Source organism: Pan paniscus, chromosome 1 (assembly GCF_029289425.2).
Source record: "Pan paniscus chromosome 1, NHGRI_mPanPan1-v2.0_pri, whole genome shotgun sequence".
NCBI lineage: Eukaryota > Metazoa > Chordata > Mammalia > Primates > Hominidae > Pan > Pan paniscus.
The window spans coordinates 36611696-36634963 of record NC_073249.2 but is presented as its reverse complement, the minus strand read 5'-3'; the positions used below and the strand labels follow the sequence as shown (position 1 = coordinate 36634963).

The 23268-nt window shown below is 37.1% G+C and overlaps 1 protein-coding gene across 5 annotated transcripts in view; it reads right to left on the bottom strand.

The window, feature by feature from the left end:
• NSL1 (NSL1 component of MIS12 kinetochore complex) overlaps window positions 1–23268 on the bottom strand; it is a 52753-nt gene that overhangs the window by 27230 nt on the left and 2255 nt on the right. For 3 of the 5 annotated variants that reach the window (XM_063597282.1, XM_003814173.6, XM_008966793.5), the window contains exons 2-4: window positions 20380–20458; window positions 17196–17326; window positions 15207–15261 (exon numbers count right to left, since the gene is read on the bottom strand). In XM_063597282.1, coding sequence (XP_063453352.1) covers window positions 15207–15261; window positions 17196–17326; window positions 20380–20458 — 265 coding nt within the window. Of the gene's footprint in view, window positions 1–1179; window positions 1265–15206; window positions 15262–17195; window positions 17327–20379; window positions 20459–23268 lie in introns of all 5 variants that reach the window. The other 2 variants (XM_014342951.4, XM_055108324.2) reach the window with 1 other exon arrangement.

The following is a 23268-nucleotide window of genomic DNA, read 5'->3' as shown; positions in this document are numbered from 1 at the left end:
TATAACCCTTCTAGATTAAATCAGGAAGAAATAGAAACCCTGAACAGACCAATAACAAGCAGTGAGACTGAATCAGCAATTTTTTAAATTGCCAACAAAAAAAAGTCCAGGACCAGGTGGATTCACAGCTGAATTCTATCAGACATTCAAAGAAGAATTATTACCAATCCTACTAAAATTATTCCAAAAGACAGAAAAAGAGGAAATCCTCCCTAAATCATTCCATGAGGCCAGTATTACCCTAATACCAAAACTAGGAAAGGACATAACAAAAAAAGAAAACTACAGACCAATATCCTGATGAACATAGATGCAAAAATCCTCAATAAAATACTAGCTAACCAAATCCAACAGCATGTCAAAAAGATAATACATCATGATCAAGTGGGTTTCAAACTAGGGATGCAGGGATGGTTTAACATATGCAAGTCAATAAACATGCTACATAACAGAAACAGAATTAAAAACAAAAACCATATGATCATCTCAACAGAGATGGAAAAAGCATATGGTAAAATCCAGTGTCTCTGCTGGGCAGAGTGGCTCATGCCTGTAATCCCAGCACTTTGGGAGGCTGAGACAGGCAGACCACCTGAGGTCAGGAATTTGAGACCAGCTTGGTCAATATGGTGAAACCCCATCTCTACTAAAAATACAAAAATTAGCATGCCTGTAATCCCAGATACTCAGAAGGCTGAGGCAGGAAAATCGCTTGAACCTGGAAAGTGGAGGCTGCAGTGAGCCAGATCGCACCACTGCATTCCAGTCTGGGAAAGAGAGTGAGGCTCTGTCTTTCAAAAAAAAACAAAAAAAAAAACAGCATCTCTTTATGATTAAAAACCCTCGGGCTGGGCACAGTGGCTCACACCTGTAATCCCAGCACTTTGGGAGGCCAAGGTGGGTGGATCACGAGGTCAGGAGATTGAGACCATCCTGGCCAACACGGTGAAACCCTGTCTCTACTGAAAATACAAAAAATTAGCTGGGTGTGGTGGCGGGTGCCTGTAGACCAGCTCTTCCGGAGGCTGAGGCAGGAGAATGGCGTGAACCTGGGAGGTGGAGCTTGCAGTGAGCCGAGATCGCGCCACTGCACTCCAGCCTGGGCGACAGAGTGAGACTCCATCTCAAAAAAAAAAAAACAAAAAAACCCTCAACAAACTAGGCAAAGAAGAGACTTACCTCGAAGTAATAAAAACCATATATGACAAATCCACAGCCAACATCATGTTGAATGGGGAAAAGTTGAAAGCATTCCTGTTGAGAACTGGAACAAGACAAAGATGCCCACTTTCACCACTTCTATTCAACATAGTACTTAGCCAGAGCAATCAGACAAGAGAAAGAAATGAAGAAAATCCATATTGCAAAAGAGGAACCCAAACTGTCACTGTTTGCCAGTGATATGATCGTATACCTTAGAAAACCCTGAAGACTCCATCCTGGCTAACATGGTGAAACCCTGTCTCTACTAAATATACAAAAAAAATTAGCCAGGCGTGGTGGCAGGCGCCTGTAGTCCCAGCTCCTTGGGAGGCTGAGGCAGGAGAATGGTGTGAACCTGGGAGGTGGAGCTTGCAGTGAGCCGAGATCGTGCCACTGCGCTCCAGCCTGGGGTGACAGAGCGAGACTCCATCTTAAAAAAAAAAAGAAAAAAGAAAAAAAAAGAAAACCCTGAAGACTCATCCAAAAAGCTCCTAGATTGGATAAATAAATTTGGTAAAGTATCAAAGTGCAAAATCAGTGTACACACATCAGTAGCACTGCTACACACCAACAATGACCAAGCTGAGAATCAAATCAAATTAAAAAACTCAACCACTTTTACAACAGCTGCAAAAACAAACAAACAAACAAAAACTTAGGAATATACTTAACCAAGGAGGTGAAGGCCCTCTACAAGGAAAACTACAAAACACTGCTGAAAGAAATCACAGATGACACAAACAAATGGAAAACACATCCCATGTTCATGGATGGGTAGAATCAATATTGTGAAAATGACCATACTGCCAGACGCAATCTACAAATTCAATGCAATTCCCATCAAGATACCACCATAATTCTTCACAGAACTAGAAAAAACAATCCTAAAATTCATATGAAACCAAAAAAGAGCCCACATAGCCAAAGCAAGACTAAGGAAAAAGAACAAATCTGGAGGCATTACATTATCTGACTTCAAACTATACTGTTAGGCCATAGTCACCAAAACAACATGGTACTGGTATAAAAATAGGCACACAGATCAATGGAACAGAACAGAGAACTCAGAAATAAAGCCAAATACTTACAGTCAACTGATCTTTGACAAAACAAACAAAAACATAAAGTGGGGAAAGGACATCCTAATTGGCAAGCCACATGTAGAAGAATGAAACTGGATCCTCATCTCTCACCTTATACAAAAATCGACTCAAGATCGATCAAAGACTTAAATCTAAGACCTGAAACCATAAAAATTCTAGAAGATAACATCAGACAAACTCTTCTAAACATTGGCTTAGGCAAAGAATTCATGACTAACACCCCCAAAGCAAATACAACAAAGACAAAAATAAATAAATGGGACCTAATTAAACTAAAAAGCCTCTGTAGAGCAAAAGAAATAATCAGCAGAGTAAACAGACAACCCACAGAGTGGGAGAAAATATTCACAAATTATGTATCTGACGAAGGACTAATATCCAGAATCTACAAGAAACTCAAACAAATCAGCAAGAAAAAAACAAATAGTCCCATCAAAAAGTGGGCAAAGGACATGGATAGACAATTCTCAAATAAGATGTACAAACAGCCAACAAACATATGAAAAAAATGCTTAACATCACTAATCATCAGAGAAATGCAAATTAAAACCATAATGAGATACCACTTTACTCCTGCAAGAATGGCCATAATTAAAAAGTCAAAAAACAATAGATGTTGGCATGGCTGTGTTGAGAAGGGAACACTTTCACAATGCTGGTGGGAATGTAAATTAGTACAACCACTACTGAAAACAATATGGAGATTCCTTAAAAAACTAAAAGCAGGGCCGGGCACAGTGGCTCACACCTGTAATCCCAGCACTTTGGGAGTTCGAGGAGGGTAGATTACCTGAGGTCACGAGTTTGAGCCCAGCCTGGCCAATATGGTGAAACCCTGTCTCTACTAAAAATACAAAAATTAGCCAGGCATGGTGGCACACGCCTGTAGTCCCAGCTACTCAGGAGGCTGAGGCAGGAGAATGGCGTGCACCTGGGAGGCGGAGCTTGCAGTGAGCCGAGACTGCACCACTGCACTCCAGCCTGGGTGACAGAGTGAGACTCCATCTCAAAAAAAAAAAAAACAAAAAAAAACTAAAAGCAGGACTACCATTTGATCCAGCAATCCCGCCACTAGATATCTACCCCAAGGAAAATAAATCATTATATGAAAAAGAGACATGCACACACATGTTTATAACAGCACAATTTGCAACTGCAAAAATATGGAACCAGCCCAAATGCCCATCAACCAACTAGTGCATAAAGAAAATGTGAATCCTACTCAGTCATAAAAAAGAACAAAATAATAGCATTCGCAGCAACCTGGATGGAGTTGGAGTCCATCATTCTAAGTGAAGTAACCTAGGAACAGAAAACCAAGCATTGTATGTTCTCATTTATAAGTGGGAGCTAAGCTATGAGGATGCAAAGGCATAAGAATGATATAATAGACTTTAGGGACTCTTTGGGGTAAGGTTGTGGGGCTGAGGGAATAAAAGACTACATTTTGGGTACAGTGTACACTGCTTGGGTGAGGAGTGCACTAAAACCTCAGAAATCACCACTAAATAGCTCATCCATGTAACCAAAAACCACCTGTGACCCAAAAACTATTGAAATAAAATTTAAAAAATATACAGACTAGATCTAGCAGAATAAAGAATTTCAGAACTTCAGCTACTCAAGAGACTAAGGCAGGAGGATCCCTTGAGCCTCCCAGGAGGTGGAGGCTGCAGTAAGCTATGATCACTCCACTGCACTCCAGCCTGGGTGACAGAGTGAGACCCTGTCTCAAAACAAACAAACAATGACAATAAAATGGAGGAGGAATAAAAAAAAAATGAAGAAAGCCTAACTGACTTTGGGACAGCATAAACTGGCCAAATATTTGAATTTTGGGTGTTGTAGAGGGAGAAGGGATGGGTAAAGGAAAAGAAAATCTATTTAACAACATAGTAGCTAAAAACTTCTCAAATCTTGCAAAAGATATACACATACAGATACAGGAAGCTCAAAATTCTGCAAATAGATTGAATCCCAAAAGGTCTTCACCAAGGCACATTATACTCAAACTATCAAAAGGCAAAGAAAGAGATAAAATTCTAAAAACAGGAGAAAGGCCTAAAGTTACATAGAAGGGAAGCTTCCTTTAGACTAACAGTGTATCTCTCAGCAGGATCATTACAGGCCAGGAGAGAATGCAATGATATATTTAAAGTGCTGAAAGAAAAAAACCTGTCAGCCAAGAATATTATTCCCAGAAAAGCTATCCTTCAAAAATGAAGGAGAAATAAAGTCTTCTCAGACAAGTAAAAACTGAAGGAATTCATTACTGCTAGACCAGCCCTCCAAAAAATGCTTAAGGAAGTTCTACATCTGGAAGCAAAAAGACAGTATCTACCATCATGTGAAAACACATAAAAGTATAAAACTCACTGGTAGAACAGACATACAAATGAGAGAGAGAGAAAAAACTCAAATGTTACCACTACAGAAAACCACTAAACCACAATGATAAACAATGAGAGAAAGGAACAAAGGATATATAAAACAACCAGAACTCAACTAATAAAATGACAGGAATAAGCCCTTACATATCAATAATAATAACCTTGAATGTGAATAGATTATCCACTTAAAAGACAAATAATAGCTTAATGGATAAAAAAGCATGGCCCAACTATATGCTGCCTACAAGAACCTCACTTCACTTGTAAAAACACATACAGACTGAAAGTGAAAAAATGGAAAAAGATACTCCACACAAATGGAAACCAAAAGTGAGCGGGAGTAGCTATACTTAGATCAAAGAGATTTTAAGTCAAGAACAGTAAAAAAGGACAAAGGAGGCCATTACATAATGATAAAGGGATCAATTCAGAAAGAGGATATAATAATTCTAAATATATATGTACCCAACACTAGAGCATCCAGATTAAAGCAAATATTATCAATCTAAAGAGAGAGACACCAACACAATAGTAGTTGAGGACTTCAACAGCCCACTCTCAACAGAAAAGATAAATGAAACTGATAAATGGCTAGCTAGACTAACCAAGATTGGAAACAAAAAAAGGAGGCATTATAACTGATACCACAGAAATATAAATGATCATCAGAGACTATTAAAACAGAACAACTATACACTAACAAACTGAAAAGCCTAAAGGAAATGAATAAATTCCTGGACATATACAACCTACGTTGATTAAACCAGGAAACAAACAAACAAAAAAAAAAACCAGAAAATCTGAATAGACCAATAACACATAACAAGATTGAATCAGTAATAAAAAGGATCCCAAAAGAGAAAAGCTGCAGACCAGATGGCGTTCCTGCTAAATTCTACCAAACTTATAAAGAAGAATTAACATCAATTCTTTTCAAACTATTCCAAAAACCTCAAGAGGGAAGAATTGTTCCTAACTCATTCTGTGAGAACAGTATTACCCTAATACTAAAACCAGACAAGGACACAACAAAAAAGAAAACTACAGGCCAATATCCCTGATGAACAGACACAAAAATCCTTAACAAAATACTAGCAAACTGAATTGAACAACACATCAAAAGTCCCACTAGATCATAATACACCCTGATCAAGTGGGATTTATCTCAGAGATATGAGAATGGCTCAACATGTGCAAACCAATGAGTGTGATACATCACATCAACAGAATGAAGCACAAATAGCATACTATCATCTCAATAGATGCAGAAAAGGCATTTGATAAAATTCAACATTCTGTCATGATAAAAAAAACTCTCAACAGGCCAGGCGCAGCAGCTCACGCCTATAATCCCAGCACTTTGGGAGGCTGAGGCAGGCGGATCACCTGAGATTGGGAGTACGAGACCAGCCTGACCAACATGGAGAAACCCCATCTCTACTAAAAATACAAAAATTAGCCGGGCGTGGTGGTGCATGCCTGTAATCCCAGCTACTCAGGAGGCTGAGGCAGGAGAATCACTTGAATCTGGGAGGCAGAGGTTGCGGTGAGCTGAGATTGTGCCATTGGACTCCAGCCTGGGCAATAAGTGCAAAACTCCATCTCAAAAAACAAAAAACCAAAAACCTCTCAACAAAAGAATGTACCTCAACATAATAAAAGCCATATATGACAAACCTGCAGCTAACATACTGAATGAGGAAAAGCTAAAAGTCTTTCAAGAATTGGAACAAGACAAAGATGCCCACTTTCACCACTCCTATTCAACATAGCACTGGAAGTCCTAGCCAGAGCAATCAGGCAAGAGAAACAGAAGGCTTCCAAACTGGAAATGAGGAAGTCAAACTGTCCATCTTTGCAGATGACATGTTCTTATATATAGAAAAACCTAAAGAGTCCACCAAAAAAAAAAAAAACAAAAAACCTTAGAAATAATAGACAAATTCAGTAAAGTTGCAGGATACAAAACAAACACAAAAATCAGTAGCGTTTCTATACACCAATAATGAACTAGCTAAAGAAGAAATCAAGAAATCAATCCCATTTATAATAGGTATAAAAAAAATAAAATATCTGGAAATAAATTTAACCAAGGAAGCAAAAGACCTCTATAAGGAAAACTACAGTACACTATTAAAAGCAATTGAAGAGAATATGATATAGTTTGGCTGTGTCCCCACCCAAATCTCATCTTGAATTGTAGCTCCCATAATTCCCACATATTACAGGAGGGACCTGGTGGGAGATAATTGAATCATGGGGGCGGTTTCCTCCATACTGCTCTTGTAACAGTGAATAAATTCTCATGAGATCCAATGGTTTTATAAGGGAAAACCCCTTTAGTTTGGCTCTCTGATTCTCTCTTGCCACCGCCATTTAAGAAGTGCCGTTTGTCTTCCGCCATGACTGTGAGGCCTCCTCAGGCATGTGGAACTGTGAGTCCATTAAACCGCTCTTACTTTATAAATTACCCAGTGTCAGGTATGTCTTTGTCAGCAGCATGAAAACAGACTAGTACAGGATACAAATAGAAAGACATCCCTTGTGCACAAATCAGAAGAATTAACATTATAAAATAACCATACTACCCAAAGCAATCTACGAATACAATGTAATTCCTACCAAAATACCAATAACATTCCTCACAGAAATAGAGAAAGCAATCCTAGGCTAGGTACAGTGGCTCACACCTGTAACCCTAGCACTTTGGGAGGCTGAGGCGGGTGGATCATTTGAGGTCAGGAGTTCAAGACCAGCCTACCTGGTGAAACTCTTGTTTCTACCAAAAAACAAAAATAAATAAATAAATAAATAAAAATTAGCTGGGTGTGGTAGTGTGCACCTGTAATCCCAGCTACTTGGGAGGCTGAGGCACAAGAATCACTTGAACTCGGGAGGCCAAGGTTGCAGTGAGCCGAGACTGCACCACTGCACTCAAGCCTGAGTGACAGAGTGAGACATTGTCTCAAAAAAAGAAAGAAAGAAAGAAAGAAAGAAACCCTAAAATTAGTACAAAACCACAAGAGTCCGAATAGCCAAAGCAATACTGAACCAAAATAATAAAGCTGGAAGCATCATACTACCTCACTTCAAAATATACTACAAAGCTACAGTAACCAAAATAACATAATATTGGTATTTAAAAAGACATGGACCAGTGGAACAGAACAGATGCATGGAAATCTAGGTAATTATAGCCACTGATTTTCAACAAAAGCACCAAGAACACACAATGGGGAAAGGACACCCTCTTCAATAAATGGTGCTGGGAAAATTGGATATCCATATGCACAAGAATAAAACTAGACTCCTATCTTTCATCATAGAAAAATCAGCTCAAGATGGATTAATGACTTAAACATAATACCCAAAACTATAAAACTACTATAGGGAAACATAGGAAAAACACTCTAGGACATCCAGGCAAAGATTTTACGGCTAGGACCTCAAAAGCACAGGGAACAAAAACAGACAAATGGGATTACATCAAACTAAAAAGTTTCTGCACAGCAAAGGAAACAATCAACAAAGTAATGAGACACCTGTTGAATGGGAGAAACTATATGCAAACTATTCATCAATGAGGGACTAGTATCCAATATATACAAGAAGCTCAAATAACTCAACAGCAAAGAAAAAAAAATCCTGTTAAAAAGAAGGTAAAGGATCTGAATAGACATTTCTCAAAAGAAGACATGCAAATAGCCAAAAGATATGTGAAAAGATGCTCAACATAACTAAATATCAGGGAAATGCAAATCAAAACCACAATGAGTTATCAACTTACCCCAGTTAAGATATGACTACTATCAAAAAGATAAAAAATAACAAATGCTGGTGAGGATGTGAAGAAAAGGGAACTTTTAGACATTGTTGGTCAGAATGTAAATTAGTATAGCTACAATGGAAAACAATATGGAGGTTCCTCAAAAAAAAACTAAAAATAGAATTACCATATGCTCCACCATTCCCGCCACTGGGTATTCATCTAAAGGAAACAAAATCAGTATATCTAGGCAATATCCGCATCCCCATTTTTATTACAGCACTATTCACAATAGCCTAGATACAGAATCAACCTAAGTGTCCATCAACAGATGAATGAATAAAGAAAAGTAGTGTATATACACAATGGAATACTATTCCATCATAAAAAAGAAAATCCGGTCATTTGCAGCAACAAGGATGGAACTGGCATTAGGTTAAGTGAAATAAGCCAGGGACAGAAAGACAAAAAAAAAAAAAAAAAAAATCTCATGTTCTCACTCACATGTGAGAACTAAAAAAATTGATCTCATGGAGGTAGAGAGTAGAATGATAGTTACCAGAGGCTGGGAAGGGTATGTGCAGAGCAGGGAAGGCAGTATGGAGAGGATGCAGAGAAGTTAGTTGGGGGTGGGGCAGGGGTTTAAAAAAGAATTATTTGGGTAAAGACACACAGTTAGATAGAAGAATAAGACCCAGTGCTTGATAGCACAGTAAGGTGACAATGATTAAAAATAATATGTCATATATTTCAAAATAGCTAGAAGAGAAGATCTGAAATGTTCCCAGCACAAAGAAACAATAAATATTTAAGGTAATGGATATCTTAAATACCTGATTTGATCATTACACATTGTATGTATGTATCAAAATATCACATGTACCCCATAAATATGTACAAATATTATGTACCAATTTAAAAAAAATTTAAGGAAAGTGAGAATGAGAGAAAATATCTGCAAATCATATATCTGATAAGGGACTAGCGTCCAGAATACATAAAGAACCAGTATAACTCAACAATAAAAAGACAAATACCTCCCTCAAAAAACAAAGGATCTGAATAGATATTTCTCCAAAGAAGATATACAGATGGCCAATAAGCACATGAAACGATGCTCAACATTGTTAGCCATTACAGAAATTCAATTCAAAATCACAATAAGATACCACTTTATACCTACTAGGTTGATAAAAGAGCAGACAATAATAAGAGTTGGTGAGGGCATAAAGAACTGGAACCCTTACACACTGAGGGAGGAATGTAAATGGTGCAGGCACTTTAGAAAACAGTCTGGCAGTTCCTCAAAAGCTACATAAAGAGTTGCCACACGACTCAGCAGTTCCATTTGTGGGTATACATACTCCGGAGAACTGGAAACATATCCGTACAGGAACTTGTACATGAATGTTCACAGCAGCATCATTCGTAGTAGCCAAAATGAGTAAAATGTCATTGAGTAAAATGTCTGTACATTCTAGTGTTAACAAGTGACAAGAAGAAAAGTTTTTTAAAAAGTCTGTATACTCATGAATATATAAATATATAAAATACATAGTATATGTCCATACAATGGAATATTATTTTGCAATAAAAAGAAATGAAGTACTGATACATACTACAACATAAATGAACTTTGAAAACATTATGCTAATTGAAAGAAGCTGATCACAAGGGACCACATACCACATGATTCAATTTATATGAAATGTCCAGAATAGTCAGGTCTATAGAGATAGAAAGTACATTAGTGGCCGCCTAGGACCAGGGAAGCAAGATGAGAGACTGGAAAGAATGGCTAAGGAGTGTTGGGTTTCTTTTCAGAATAATAAACCATTTTTAAAATTGATTATCATGATGTTGCATAACTCTGTGAATAAACTAAAGCCACTGAGTTGTACACCTTAAATGGGTGAACTGTATGGTATATGAATTATATCTCGATAAAGCCATTTATAAAGAGTGTCAAAGATAATGATGTAATAGATTCAGTATAATGAATGAAAGTAAATAAAACAAATTTCAAAAGCCTGCAATGTCAGCACTTTGGGAGGCCAAGGCAGGAGGATCACTTGAGGCCAGGAGTTAGAGACCAGCCTAGGCAATATAGAAAGACCCCATCTCTACCAGAAAAAAAAAAAAAAAAAAAACTCAATACCAAGGATGAAAGAAAAACTAAGGGAGTTTACTACCCACAGACTTTTAAAGTATCTACAGAGGCACTTCAGCAAGAATAAAAGTGAACCCAGAAAAAAAGGTATAAAATTCAAGAAACAACTTACAAAATTTGGGAATTTTGATTCATAAATGTAATTAATCATTGAGTACAAAAAAAGTAGTAACCGTAAATTGGTGTTTTTTGTTTTTTGTTTTTTTTTTGAGACGGAGTCTCACTCTGTCGCCCAGGCTGGAGTGCAGTGGCGCGATCTCGGCTCACTGACAGCTCCGCCTCCCAGGTTCACGCCATTCTTCTGCCTCAGCCTCCCAAGTAGCTGGGACTACAGGCGCCCACCACTGCGCCCGGCTAATTTTTCGTATTTTTAGTAGAGACGGGGTTTCACCATGGTCTCGATCTCCTGAGCTCGTGATCCGCCCACCTCAGCCTCCCAAAGTGCTGGGATTACAGGCGTGAGCCACTGCGCCCAGCCCATAAATTGTGTTTTTTAACAATAAGGAAAATTGAGGTCAGGAGTTCAAGACCAGCCTGACCAACATGGTGAATCCCTGTATCTACTTAAAACACAAAATTAGCTGGGTGTGGTGGCACATGCCTATAATCCCAGCTACTTGGGAGGCTGAGGCAGCAGAATCGCTTGAACCCAAGAGGCGGAGGGTGCAGTGAACCAAGATCGCGCCATTGCACTCCAGCCTGGGCAACAAGAGAGAAACTCCGTCTCAAAAAAATAATAATAATAAATAATAATAATAAATAAAATAAATTAGCTGGGCATGGTGGCTTGCACCTATAGTCCCAGCTACTTGAGAGGCTGAGGTGGGAGGACTGCTTGAGCCTGGGAGGTCAAGACTGCAGTGAGGCTGTAATTGCACCACTGTACTACAGCCTGGGTGACAGAGCGAGACTATGTCTCAATAAAATAAAATTAAAATTAAAATTAAATAAAATTTATAGGAAACACAAATGGAACAGAAACACAGTATATAGTTTCCAAACTGAGAAAGAGAAAAATAAGAGGAAAAAGAAAATTCACTCAACACAATGGAAGGCAATAAAAGGAAAACGGTAAAACAAAACAATAGCAACAAAAAAAACCAACAACAACAAAAACTTCTATATAGTATTTGGAAACTAAAAAATAGAGCTGAACTATGAAAGTTCTACATGTCAATGCTTGTGGTATGTAGCTAAATCAGGACTTAGAGCTAAATGTGTAGCCTTAAATGAATTTATTAAAAAATAAGACAAACAAATGAATTAAGTGCTCAATTCAAGAAGCTAAAAATAACGGGAACCTCACAAAAACAGGAGGATCATAATAAAGATTAGAAATCAAGGAACCAGAAAACAAACAAACAAAAAAATTAGAGAAGGCAACAAAACTAAAAGCTGACTCTCTGAAAAGACTAATTAAACAACAACAACAACAACAACCTAGGCTGGTGCAGTAGCTCACGCCTGTAATCCTAGCACTTTGGGAGGCCAAGGCAGGAGAAGCACTTGAGCCCAGGAGTTCCAGACCAGCCTGGGTAACATAGTGGGACTCCATTGCTACAAAAAAAATTTTTTTAACTAGCCAGGCATGGTGGCACATGCCTGAAGTCCCAGCTACTCAGGAGGTTGAGGCTGGAAGATCACTTGAGCCCAAGAGATTGAGGTGGCAATGAGCCATGATCATACCACTGCAGTTCAGCCTGGGTGGCTTCAGCCTGCCTCAAAAAAAAAAAAAGGAACCTAGAACAAGATGTCAAGATAAAAAGGAACAATCTAAGTTAGTCCCCCTGTAAAGGAATGGATAGTGGCATATTCATAAACTAGAATACTATATACAATAGCTAAATGAATAGAGAGCTCTGCGTGTACACAACGTTGACGGAGAAAAAAGTTACAAAATGATATGATCAGCATGATACAATTTATATAAAAACTTAAATCCCATACATTGTTTATGGATATGTTTCTATAAATTAAGTATAAAAACATGAATAGCAAGGATTTACACAGCTTGAGGATCCTGGTTATACTTCTGAGGTAAGAGAGGGAGTGGAATGGAATAGTGGAAGACACAAAGAAAGTTTCAACTATATCTGAACATTTTAGTTCCTAAAAAGGTCTGAAACAAGTATGACAAAATGTGATTAACACTTAAATATGGGTGGTGGGAACAGAGATGTTCATTATGTTGCATTCTTTATTTTCTATATTTCTTTCAAATATGTGAAATATTTCAAAGAATAAAATAATCACACTGCCCTATGTATGCAGAATGAAATGGAAGAGAGCAAGAGTGAAACAAGAAGACCTTCTAAGAGAGCATTTGTAGAAATCCTGGCTAGAGTGATGGTAACCTAGAATAGAGATGACAATAGCAAAATGAAGAGAAGTCAACGAATGTGAGATTATATTAAGAACAATTTATGGGACTTATTGATGGACTGGGTATGAGGAACTTGACAGAAGAAGGAATCAAGGTTAACTTTAGCTAAAGCAACATGTAGGTATAGATGCCACTTACTCAAACAGGGAAAGGTGGCAAAGGAACCAGTTAGGGGGCATGAAAGAATCCTGTTTTATGTTCATCTTTTATTTCTCCTACTCAGACATAAGCTCTTTATGGGGAGAATCTGTCTGCTTTATCTTTGTATCCCCCAAAGTTCATAATGTAACTAAGTTGAATCAATGTTATACACACTGCCTAGTTTTGAAAAACAGACAACCCTCTTTAAAAGTGTCAGTTTTCAAAGACATTTTATATCACTTAATATTACAATAAAGGAAAAAAAACTTTCAAGAGGTTCCCACAAAAGTTTTCCTATGCTGCTGATTCAGACTTTTAAGGCCCATAGACATTTATCCTTTCCACTTTCTTACTAAGCCATTTTAATCAGTTTCATATGATTCTACCAGTTCGGTAGATTATAAGGTATACAATACTATAATGTATACTATTATAAATGGGATGCAATTTATAATAGGGTTATTATTACACAATATATCCTTATAAACTACTAGTCATATATTGTTTTGGTTATATAGTTTATACAGCCCCTTATGTGGCTTGGTTATACTACCACCTTGATAAGTAGGCAAGACATTCTGTAATATTTAGTGCAGAGCTGGAATTCACGCCTAAAGCATCAGGCGGCAAATCTAGAATTCGTCATTTTATTAATAATGAAACTGATGCTTGAAGAAGTCAGGTGACTTGGCCAAAGATATAAAGCTAATAACTGTAGGCTAATTTTGCTCTCCTTAAGGAACTGATGCTATTTGAAGCTTGTTAACATTATGAAAATGCATAATGAAAAAACTCAAAATTTATCCAAAAGACAGATTCTAATTCTTTTGCTTACTTTTTAAGTCTGAATCATATGGTACAGAAGATTCTTCCACTAATACTACATAATCAGAACAGTGAAAGTAAAATCACATTTCAAAGGGTCATTAACTAAGTGTGTTCTCCCTACGATAAAATGGTAACCAAGTTTCTTTAGAGGGAAATTAACTGTATCTAAAAAGTAATACTTGAGTATATCATAATACCACAAGTTTCAATTACTGTTTTTTTGTTATTCAAAACCAAAACAAGTATATGTCAACCACTGCATATTGGCAACTACCCCTTTTTAGTGAACCATGAAAACTGAGGAGTGTTAGGTCCTAGGTCAATTTTTAATGTCAAACACAATAAGTGATGTGATTTTAGTCAACTTCAGAGTAGCTTTATGCTTATACGTCCCCCCCTCTCAGTTTATCCCATTAGCTTAGGATATTTGGGGAAGGTGGAGGAACATATTAAAGAGTAGTTCAGAATTCAACAAAGTACTCAAAGCTTTAAGTATAAGTATCCCATATAAATAAATCCGGGATTTAACTGTTTTATCCTAACAGTTTAGAAATGTCATTTTAAGTGCCAAAGGGAAATTCCAAAAGGACTCTTAGAAAAACTGTTATAAATTTTTAAATGTGAGAATACAGTCATTTGAAAATATACATAATCCACATTTTTAGCAATGCTAGTTCTGCTGCTGGATTTACATAAATTTGTTTGTCAAGTTTATTTCTCCCTGTTGTATGGGATACATCTAAATGGAAACAAAACTGAGTTCAAAGGCATAATGAGTATACTTATTTCTTCTTAAATTCAATATATTTTTATTTGATTTTAGAAATAATGAGAAACCAATGATGGTTACTGCACCGGGTGTGACACTATGAGAGAATGCTTTAATAGTATAGCTTTGGCTGTAATGCAAAGAATAGATAGTACAATGACAGAGATAGGAGGGTATTAGAAGTTAGAGATGGGTATGTGTTATAATAGTCTGGGTCAGGGAAGAACTTTATAAAAGCTCAGATTCCAGGGTAACACCCCTGGAATTCTGAGTCAATGGGTGTAAAGCTAGTCCTCTTAATTCTAGATGAAATGCTAAACATGAATGACTGGTAGGAAGTTAAAGCATCAAAGGGAGAATATCCTTGATGCTGACCCTTTTAGAAGAATATCAGAAACCCATAAAAATTATAAGCAGATGCTTCATTTTTACCACAAATGGATACTGACTCACCTGGATCAGGGTCATATTTTAGGTCCAGTGGATGTACAACAGGGTGGTACTGCTTCTAAACATAACATAAATTAAAACAGATTTAATCACTTAATGCTTCATATAAACATCTCTTTCAGCTAATATGGGAGATATACTATAGATAGTCAGTACCATTCTTTTGAGGAAAAAAAATTAAATCCTACTGTCTGTAAGGAAGAGGAGGTGAGAAGGTAAAACCAAACTAAGTCTGAATTATGTCTTTTACAGTACTGCCACCTACTGCAGATACTAAGAAGTGGCACCATAAAAAAGTATAATCAGAAAAAGCAATCAAGCAAATTAAAAGCACAGAAACTGAATTTTATGTTTAAAGTACAGGGTAGTCTCCAATTATGAAGGGACTGTGTTTCAAAAGTTCATTCAGGACAAGTGTTTAGAACTCAAAATGCATATTTCCATGAAAACTCAGTTCTAAAAGGTGGCGAGGCTACATTACCACCACACTAAGCCTATATATCCTGTGACACACTGAAATTATAGTAGCAGAATTACTGGCACAGAATCTACAATGCAGGCAAAAAGAGGAAATTGCTCTTCCTTATTCTTGCCCAAAGCCAACAGAAGCCAAAAAGGTTAAAAGAAAGAAAACAAGAAGAAAAAAAGGTCTTCAGCCAGCTGTGGTGACTCACACTTGTAATTGCAGCACTTTGAGAGGCCCAGGCAGGAGAATGTCTTTTGCTCAGGAGTCTGAGACCAGTCTGAGCAACAAGGAGGGAAGAAGAGAGGAAAGACGCAGGGCAGGGCAGGGCAGGAAAAAATTTTAAAAAGGTCTGTGGTATCCTCACCTCATCCATTTTGCATTACTTTTTAAACTACCACAGCAGTACCTCACCTAGGCCAGCCGTCTTTCTTTTCTGCAATATTGATTACTAGTTTTGGGGGTTTAGGAGTAGTGGGGCAGTAACAAGGGAGACACTGAAAAATACACTTTCAATGTTTTTCCTGAAAAAAACTTTCAAGTGGGAGGGGTGGGGGAAGTGATGGAATGGGGTATTTGAGAACTGCTATAAAGAAAATTAAAAATTCTGCTCATGAATACTGTTTTTCACAGAATAACTAAAATGTTTTAGATACAATATTAAGCCGGGCATATAATGACCTGAAACAATCCTGAAACTGAGGCAACTAGAAGATTTATATGTGAACATTTATGTACTAATTTCAAAAACTAAAGGCAACAGTATAGCACAATCTAAACACAACATGTACCTCACTGGAGGGACAATGCTATTCCCAGCAAACCTCCTCTCCCCACCAAGGGAAGATTTGGGTCCAATTTTCTTGTGGATTTCCTATTTTTTATTTATTCTAGTCCTAATAAATCTGAAAAGATGAGGGTGTGATATGGTTGGTCATTGATATCTATAGTAATTATAAGAAGGAAGTCTACGGCTCTGCTTGTCTAAAAAGCTCGTGCTGAAGGAGCTGAATTCCTGGTCTTGTCACCCAGATGGTCATGATTTTTGCAGCAAAACAAATTACACCCAATTCATAAAGCAAATTTCAGTGTTATGAACAGGTACTAAAACAATCTTCCTCATCAATTTAACTAAAGGGTCTTCCAAAATATACAAACATACAAATATATGCCAAAAACAAACAACAAACAGAAAGAAAAGTGTTAAAAGAAAAGCTTCTTTTTCCATCCTTGTCTCAGAATCATAAAGTCATTGTCAGTCTTCCATCACCAATTTCAATTTTAACCACTCACTATAACTTTCATTTTTTTCATTTTTGAACCAGTGTGTTCAAAACACAGTATAGTATGACTATACTATGTCATAGTACAACTTAGAAGAGTAAAGTCTTACAAGAGACAAACAATACTAATTGAGGCAGGAAAGAAAAAGACAACAAAATGTCACTTATCTCCATGTAGAGCCTTATATTTTAATGTTTTTATTGTGGTAAAATATACTATAACATTTTAAAGGCAAATCATCTTACCAGAATTTCTTGTTTTGCTTTTATGGTTTTGATGACACATTCCAGGATCTTTCTGGGATACTGCTTACGTTTTGTGGCTAAATCTACTATGATTTCATCAAACTGATCTTCAAGTACTTTGATGTCAGAATCTATTTGAGGAAAAAAAAAATGTATATATAAAAAGTTCCCTAAAACTCATTGTTTACATTCTGCATGGAAATGTGCTATAAACTAAATTTAGAAAACACAAAATAATGAAGGAAAACAAATATGGCACGTTAATGAATGCCCCCACTTTGGTGATTAATTTATTTACTCATTGAACAATCAATTATTGAGCATCTATAAGAAGCCAGGCCTAAACAAGAGAAATACAAAGATGAGCACAACATGATTCCTACTCTCTAAGAGTTCACAGTTTGCTGAAAGAAACAGACAATTGCAAGGCAACCTGATAAATGCAATAGAGGTATGAGCAAAATGCCATCAGGACACAGAACAATGGAAAACTGACTGACTGGGAAATGTAAGACTTTAAAGAAGTAACATTTGAGCTTGAAATAGAAGTGTAAGTCCAATGGATAAAAAGTGGTAGGGGAAAAAAGGAATAGGGAGAAGCATTTTAGGCAGTGGAAACAGTATTTGCAAGATCCTAGTCTTTGGAGACCTGAGAAAAGTTCTAAATGGCTACAGAATAAAGTAAAGGAAAAATGGATGATAAAATATATAAGAACCAGGCTGTAAAGGGTATTTAATATCAGGGATGCTAAGAAGTTTTGACTTATTATGAACTGACCCAAAGCTATGACAGTAGCAGTGAGTGGAGTAACTAGATCTGAAATAGGACTCAACTGGATTGATGGTAGGAAAAACTGAACGATACAGTGAGTTTAGAGTTTCTTTCATTTAGCTAACTCTACTTTATCATATGCTTTTTCATGTTTTAAAACAGTGATTCTCAAATGTTAGAAGAATCACCTAACGAGTATGTTAGGAGTACAGATTTTTTTTTTTAATACTTTAAGTTCTAGGGTACATGTGCACAATGTGCAGGTTTGTTACATATGTATACATGTGCCATGTCGGTGTGCTGCACCCATTAACTAGTCATTTACATTAGATATATCTCCTAATGCTATCCCTCCCCACTCCCCCGACCCCACAACAGGCTCCAGTGTGTAATGTTCCCCAACCTGTGTCCAAGTGTTCCCATTGTTCAATTCCCACCTATGAGTGAGAACATGCGGTGTTTGGTTTTCAGGAGTACAGAATTTTGATTCAGTAAGTCTGAGATGGGGCCCAGAAATGAAGCACCCTAGATGAAAGGAATATAGGTGATCCATCTAACTTTATTTTGAAAATCATTTTAAAGAGTAAAAATACTAAGTAGTTACAAATACTAAAGAGCTAAGTTCTTAGCTTAAATGGTCCTCATATTGCTCTGTTGTGTCAAAGTCTATGCTAGAAATGGACCTATTTATTTTATTGATCAGAAGCTTTATTAGGAAGAAATCTAACATCTGAAACATAATTTTTGAAACATTTTGAGAAATTGCTGATATGTTTCGGTATATACATATCAGATAATCAAGTATATCAGGTATAGTCTTTCATTCATGTCACAAATATTAATTGAATCCCACTAAATTAGTTCTTTTGAGAGCACCCTTTTTTTCCTTTTTCTCTTTCTTTCCTTCCTTCTTTCTTTCCCTTTCCTTCCCATTCATTCTCCCTCCCTTCCTTTCCTTCTTTTCTTTCCTTTCCTCCCTCCTTCTTTCCTAGATAGATAGAGAGAGACACACACAGATTGATTTTTAATAGCTTTTGGGGTACAAGTGGTATTTGGTTACATGGATGAATAGCACAGTGGTGAAGTCTGAGATTTTAGTGCACTCATCACCCAGTAGTATACATTGTGAAACTACCCTTCTTTTTGAGGGCAAGAAGTAATAGTTATTTCTTACTTTGAATAATTATTTATATAAGCAGCCCTCCCTAAATTTTCATTTATCCATTAAAAAAGTTAAATAATTAGCCTGAAGAAAATACTGTACTATTTCACAATTAGTTAAAAAAAAAAAAAAAAAAAGTCTCCCAGGTAAATCTTTTTTGTAGAGAGGAACATGCTTTCTTAGCACCACCTAGTGATAAAGCTACAATTAAAATGTATCACAAAATTTGAACAGAAGCCAGGCGCAGGCCTGTAATCCCAACACTTTGGGAGGCCAAGGCAGGCAGATCACCTGAGTTTGAGAGTTCGAGACCAGCCTGGCCAACATGGTAAAACCCCATCTCTGTTAAAAATACAAAAATGAGCCAGGCGTGGTGGCAAGCACCTGTGATTCCAGCTACTTGGGAGGCTGAGGCATGAGAACTGCTTGAACCTAGGAAGCGGAGGCTGCAGTGAGCTGAGATCGCGCCACTGCACTCCAGCCTAGGTAAGAGTGAGACTCTGTCTAAAAAGAAAGAAAAGAAAAATTGAACAGGAAAGAATTATTCATTAATTTAACATATTTCATAGGTGCCTACTATGAGCCAAGAGTTGAGAACAAGGTCAGGAGCAGTGGCTCACATCTGTAATACCAGCACTTTAGGAGATTGAGGCTAGGAGTTTGAGACCAGCCTGGGCAACATGATGAAACCCTGTCCTCTACCAAAAATACAAGTTAGCCAGGCATGGTGGCGCATGCCTGTAATCCCAGCAACTCGGGAGGCTGAGGCACAAGAATCACTTTAACCTGGGAGACAGAGGTTGCAGTGAACTGAGACTGTGTCATTGCACTCCAGCTTGGGTGACAGTGAGACTTCATCTCAAAAAAAAAAAAAAAATTGTCTTTAAGGAACCTTCTACAAAGATGTAACCTCATGATTTACACGGTACTTGTATAATTAATAATAACTTCACACTTTTAAGGGTACTTCACTCTAGAGATCACTTACAAAAATACAACTTGCTTTGTAAATAATTACAGAAATTCCCTGGGCCTCTTTTGTCATCTGGAGATAGCTCTACAGTATTTTCCAATAAACTATTGACAAAGAAGACTATTGAAGTCATAAACTCAGTTCTTTATTACTCCCCTAGTAAACAACTTCTTGAAAATAGATGACACTAAATATGGAGATTAAAAAACAGCATTCAAAACAAAATTAGCTGCAAAAATAACCCAGAAATTAATAATGGAAGGAAAAAGTCACATACCCATAAAACAATTATCTGAAGCTTCCTGCCATGCTTGCCCATTAATGCTGATATTCTCTTGCACAGCTGATTCAAAAGTCTGCAATAAATTCACAGTAGTTAAGTCACTAAAAATAATTTTAAATACTAAATTCAAACGTTTTAGCAAAATAATACTTTCAGATTTGTGACAGAGGAAATAAAGAAAAGTAGCAGAATAGCTAATTAGTATATTTATTCTTTTCAATGAAGATTCCACTTCAATCATTGATCCTACCTACATTTTGGGTCTCATAGCCGTTATGCTACCCAAGAGAAAATCTGATGCAAAATTTTGGAATATTCTTATAAACAAACAAAAAAAAGTACTCCTAGAATGAAAGAAAAAATAAAATCTAACAAATTTAGGCTCAGTTGAATCTCAGGGGTATAAGTACTATATATGCTGCTGAATGACTGTTGATGTTAACAAGAGGGAAAACATACAAGCTTAAAAATAAAATTATATTTTATAAAGGGCTGTATTTTTGAGAGATGAACACTTACGTAGCGATGAAATGACATGAGATCTAAGATATGCTTTAAAATAGCAAATGTAGGCCAGGTGCAGTGGCTCACGCCTATAATCCCATCACTTTGGGAGGCCAAGGCAAGAGGATTGCTTGAGGCCAGTTCCAGACCAGCCTAGGCAACACACTGAGACATCCTTCTCTACTAAAAAATTTAAAAATTAGCCAGGCACAGTGGCACATGCCTGTAGTCCTGGCTACTTGAAAGGCTGAGGCTAGAGGATTACTTGAGCCCAAAGGTTTGAGGTTACAGTGAGCTATGATTGCCACTGTACTCCAGCCTGGGAGACAGAGGGAGAAGCAACTGTAACAAAATTTTGACAACTGTTGAGTTTGGTGGTGGATATATGGGTGTCCACTGTACTAAACTAATTTTTTGTAAGGTTGAAAATGTTCATAATACATTAAAAGATAAAGAACCAAAAAACAAAAAACAAAAACAAACAAAAAATAGACAAATTGGACTTCATCAAAAATTTTTTTAAATGATGGACTAAAGGAATTCGGCAGTACACATTGCCTATTACCCAACAATTTCACTTCTAGCAATGCATCCTAAAGGACTACTCTCATAAAAACTAAAGAGAATGTGCTAGAAATGTTCATTTCAGCACTGTTTGAAATTTTTAAAATTGTGGGAAAAAACCTAAAGTTAAAATTAGAAGAGTTAAATAGACAATATTCATACCACGCAGTACCTAAAAAGGATGAAGACAAGCTCTATGTAACACTAACAAATAATAGACATGTTTGGTTTCAAAAAAGGCAGGTCAATAACAATTCATCAGCATGACATTATTAATGGAGACAAACAAACATAAACAGAGAGAAAGAGGTAAAGCCACAGAAAGGGGGTATAGAAAGTTTACTTTCCCCAAGTACTCTCCAAAATAGTACCTTATGTCCTAGAAGGAAGAGGGATGGGGAAGGGGAACTCAAAGAATTTTGCTTTATGCTACTGTTTGAATTTTTTTATGAGCATATATTTTGTACCCTTTGCATAATTAAAAATAACATAAACCAAATTACTGATAATTATGAGTTAAAGTACATATTCTACATTTCAAAGATTTCATAAAGTAAAATCCTTATTTTATTTTTTGTTTGTTTGTTTTTTGTTTTTTTTGAGATGGAGTTTCACTCTTGTCAACCAGGCTGGAGTGCAATGGCACAATCTTGGCTCACTGCAACCTCCGCTTCCCAGGTTCAAGCGATTCTCCTGCCTCAGTCTCCCGAATAGCTGGGATTACAGGCAAGCGCCATCACACCCGGCTAATTTTTGTATTTTTAGTATATACAGGGTTTCACCGTGTTGGCCAGGCTGGTCTGGAACTACTGACCTCAGGTGATCCGCCCGCCTCGGCCTCCCAAAGTGCTGGGATTACAGGCGTAAGCCATCGCGCCCGGCCTATGTATGTTTTTAAATTATTTTCTAGAATTACTTTCAAGAATTGCTGAGAAAACATATTGTCTTTGTAATATTCATTGCAGACTGCTACCAATACTGTTTATAAAGAAAATCTGCTACTTAATATGCAGTTTTAAACAGAAATACAAAATAAAGCTTCTGCTTTATTTAAAATAAAACACAAGTGAATTCCTGTGGTAGTCTAAGCCCTGTAAACTTTATCTTATAATTCACTTTATCGTCCCACTAAATAGGATATAATAGGTTAAGCCAAGTTCCTCTTTTTCTGTAAGACACCTAAATGTTTTAAATACCTTAGCATTTCCTAGAATCAGACAAATTCTAAGATTATACAACAAAAGTCTTCTCCCAAAAAACTACTAAAAATGTCCTGAGATATATCCCTATTCTTGCCTTGCTTGCAAGGAGGGAATGACGTAAGAGTCACTATATACAAAACTACATACAGAGTCACAACCCAGGAGTGTTTCTTCATTCTTCCACTGAACCTTTTTTTTTTGAGATGGAGTCTCGCTCTGTCGCCCAGGCTGGAGTGCAGTGGCGAGATCTGGGCTCACTGCAAGCTCCACCTCCCGGGTTCACGCCATTCTCCTGCCTCAGCCTCCAGAGTAGCTGGGACTACAGGTGCCTGCCACCATGCCCGGCTAATTTTTTGTATTATTATTATTATTATTGTTTTAGTAGAGACGGGGTTTCACCATGTTAGCCAGGATGGTCTCGATCTCCTGACCTCGTGATCCGCCCACCTCGGCCTCCCAAAGTGCTGGGATTACAGGCGTGAGCCACCGCGCCCAACCCCTTTTGATTTTAGAGTGAAAACATTTTCTTTACAAGACTAAAATAGGTTAAAAAAATTTGTGTTGGTTGAAAACTTTACTAAGATCATATATTTGCCCCTATACCGCATTTCCC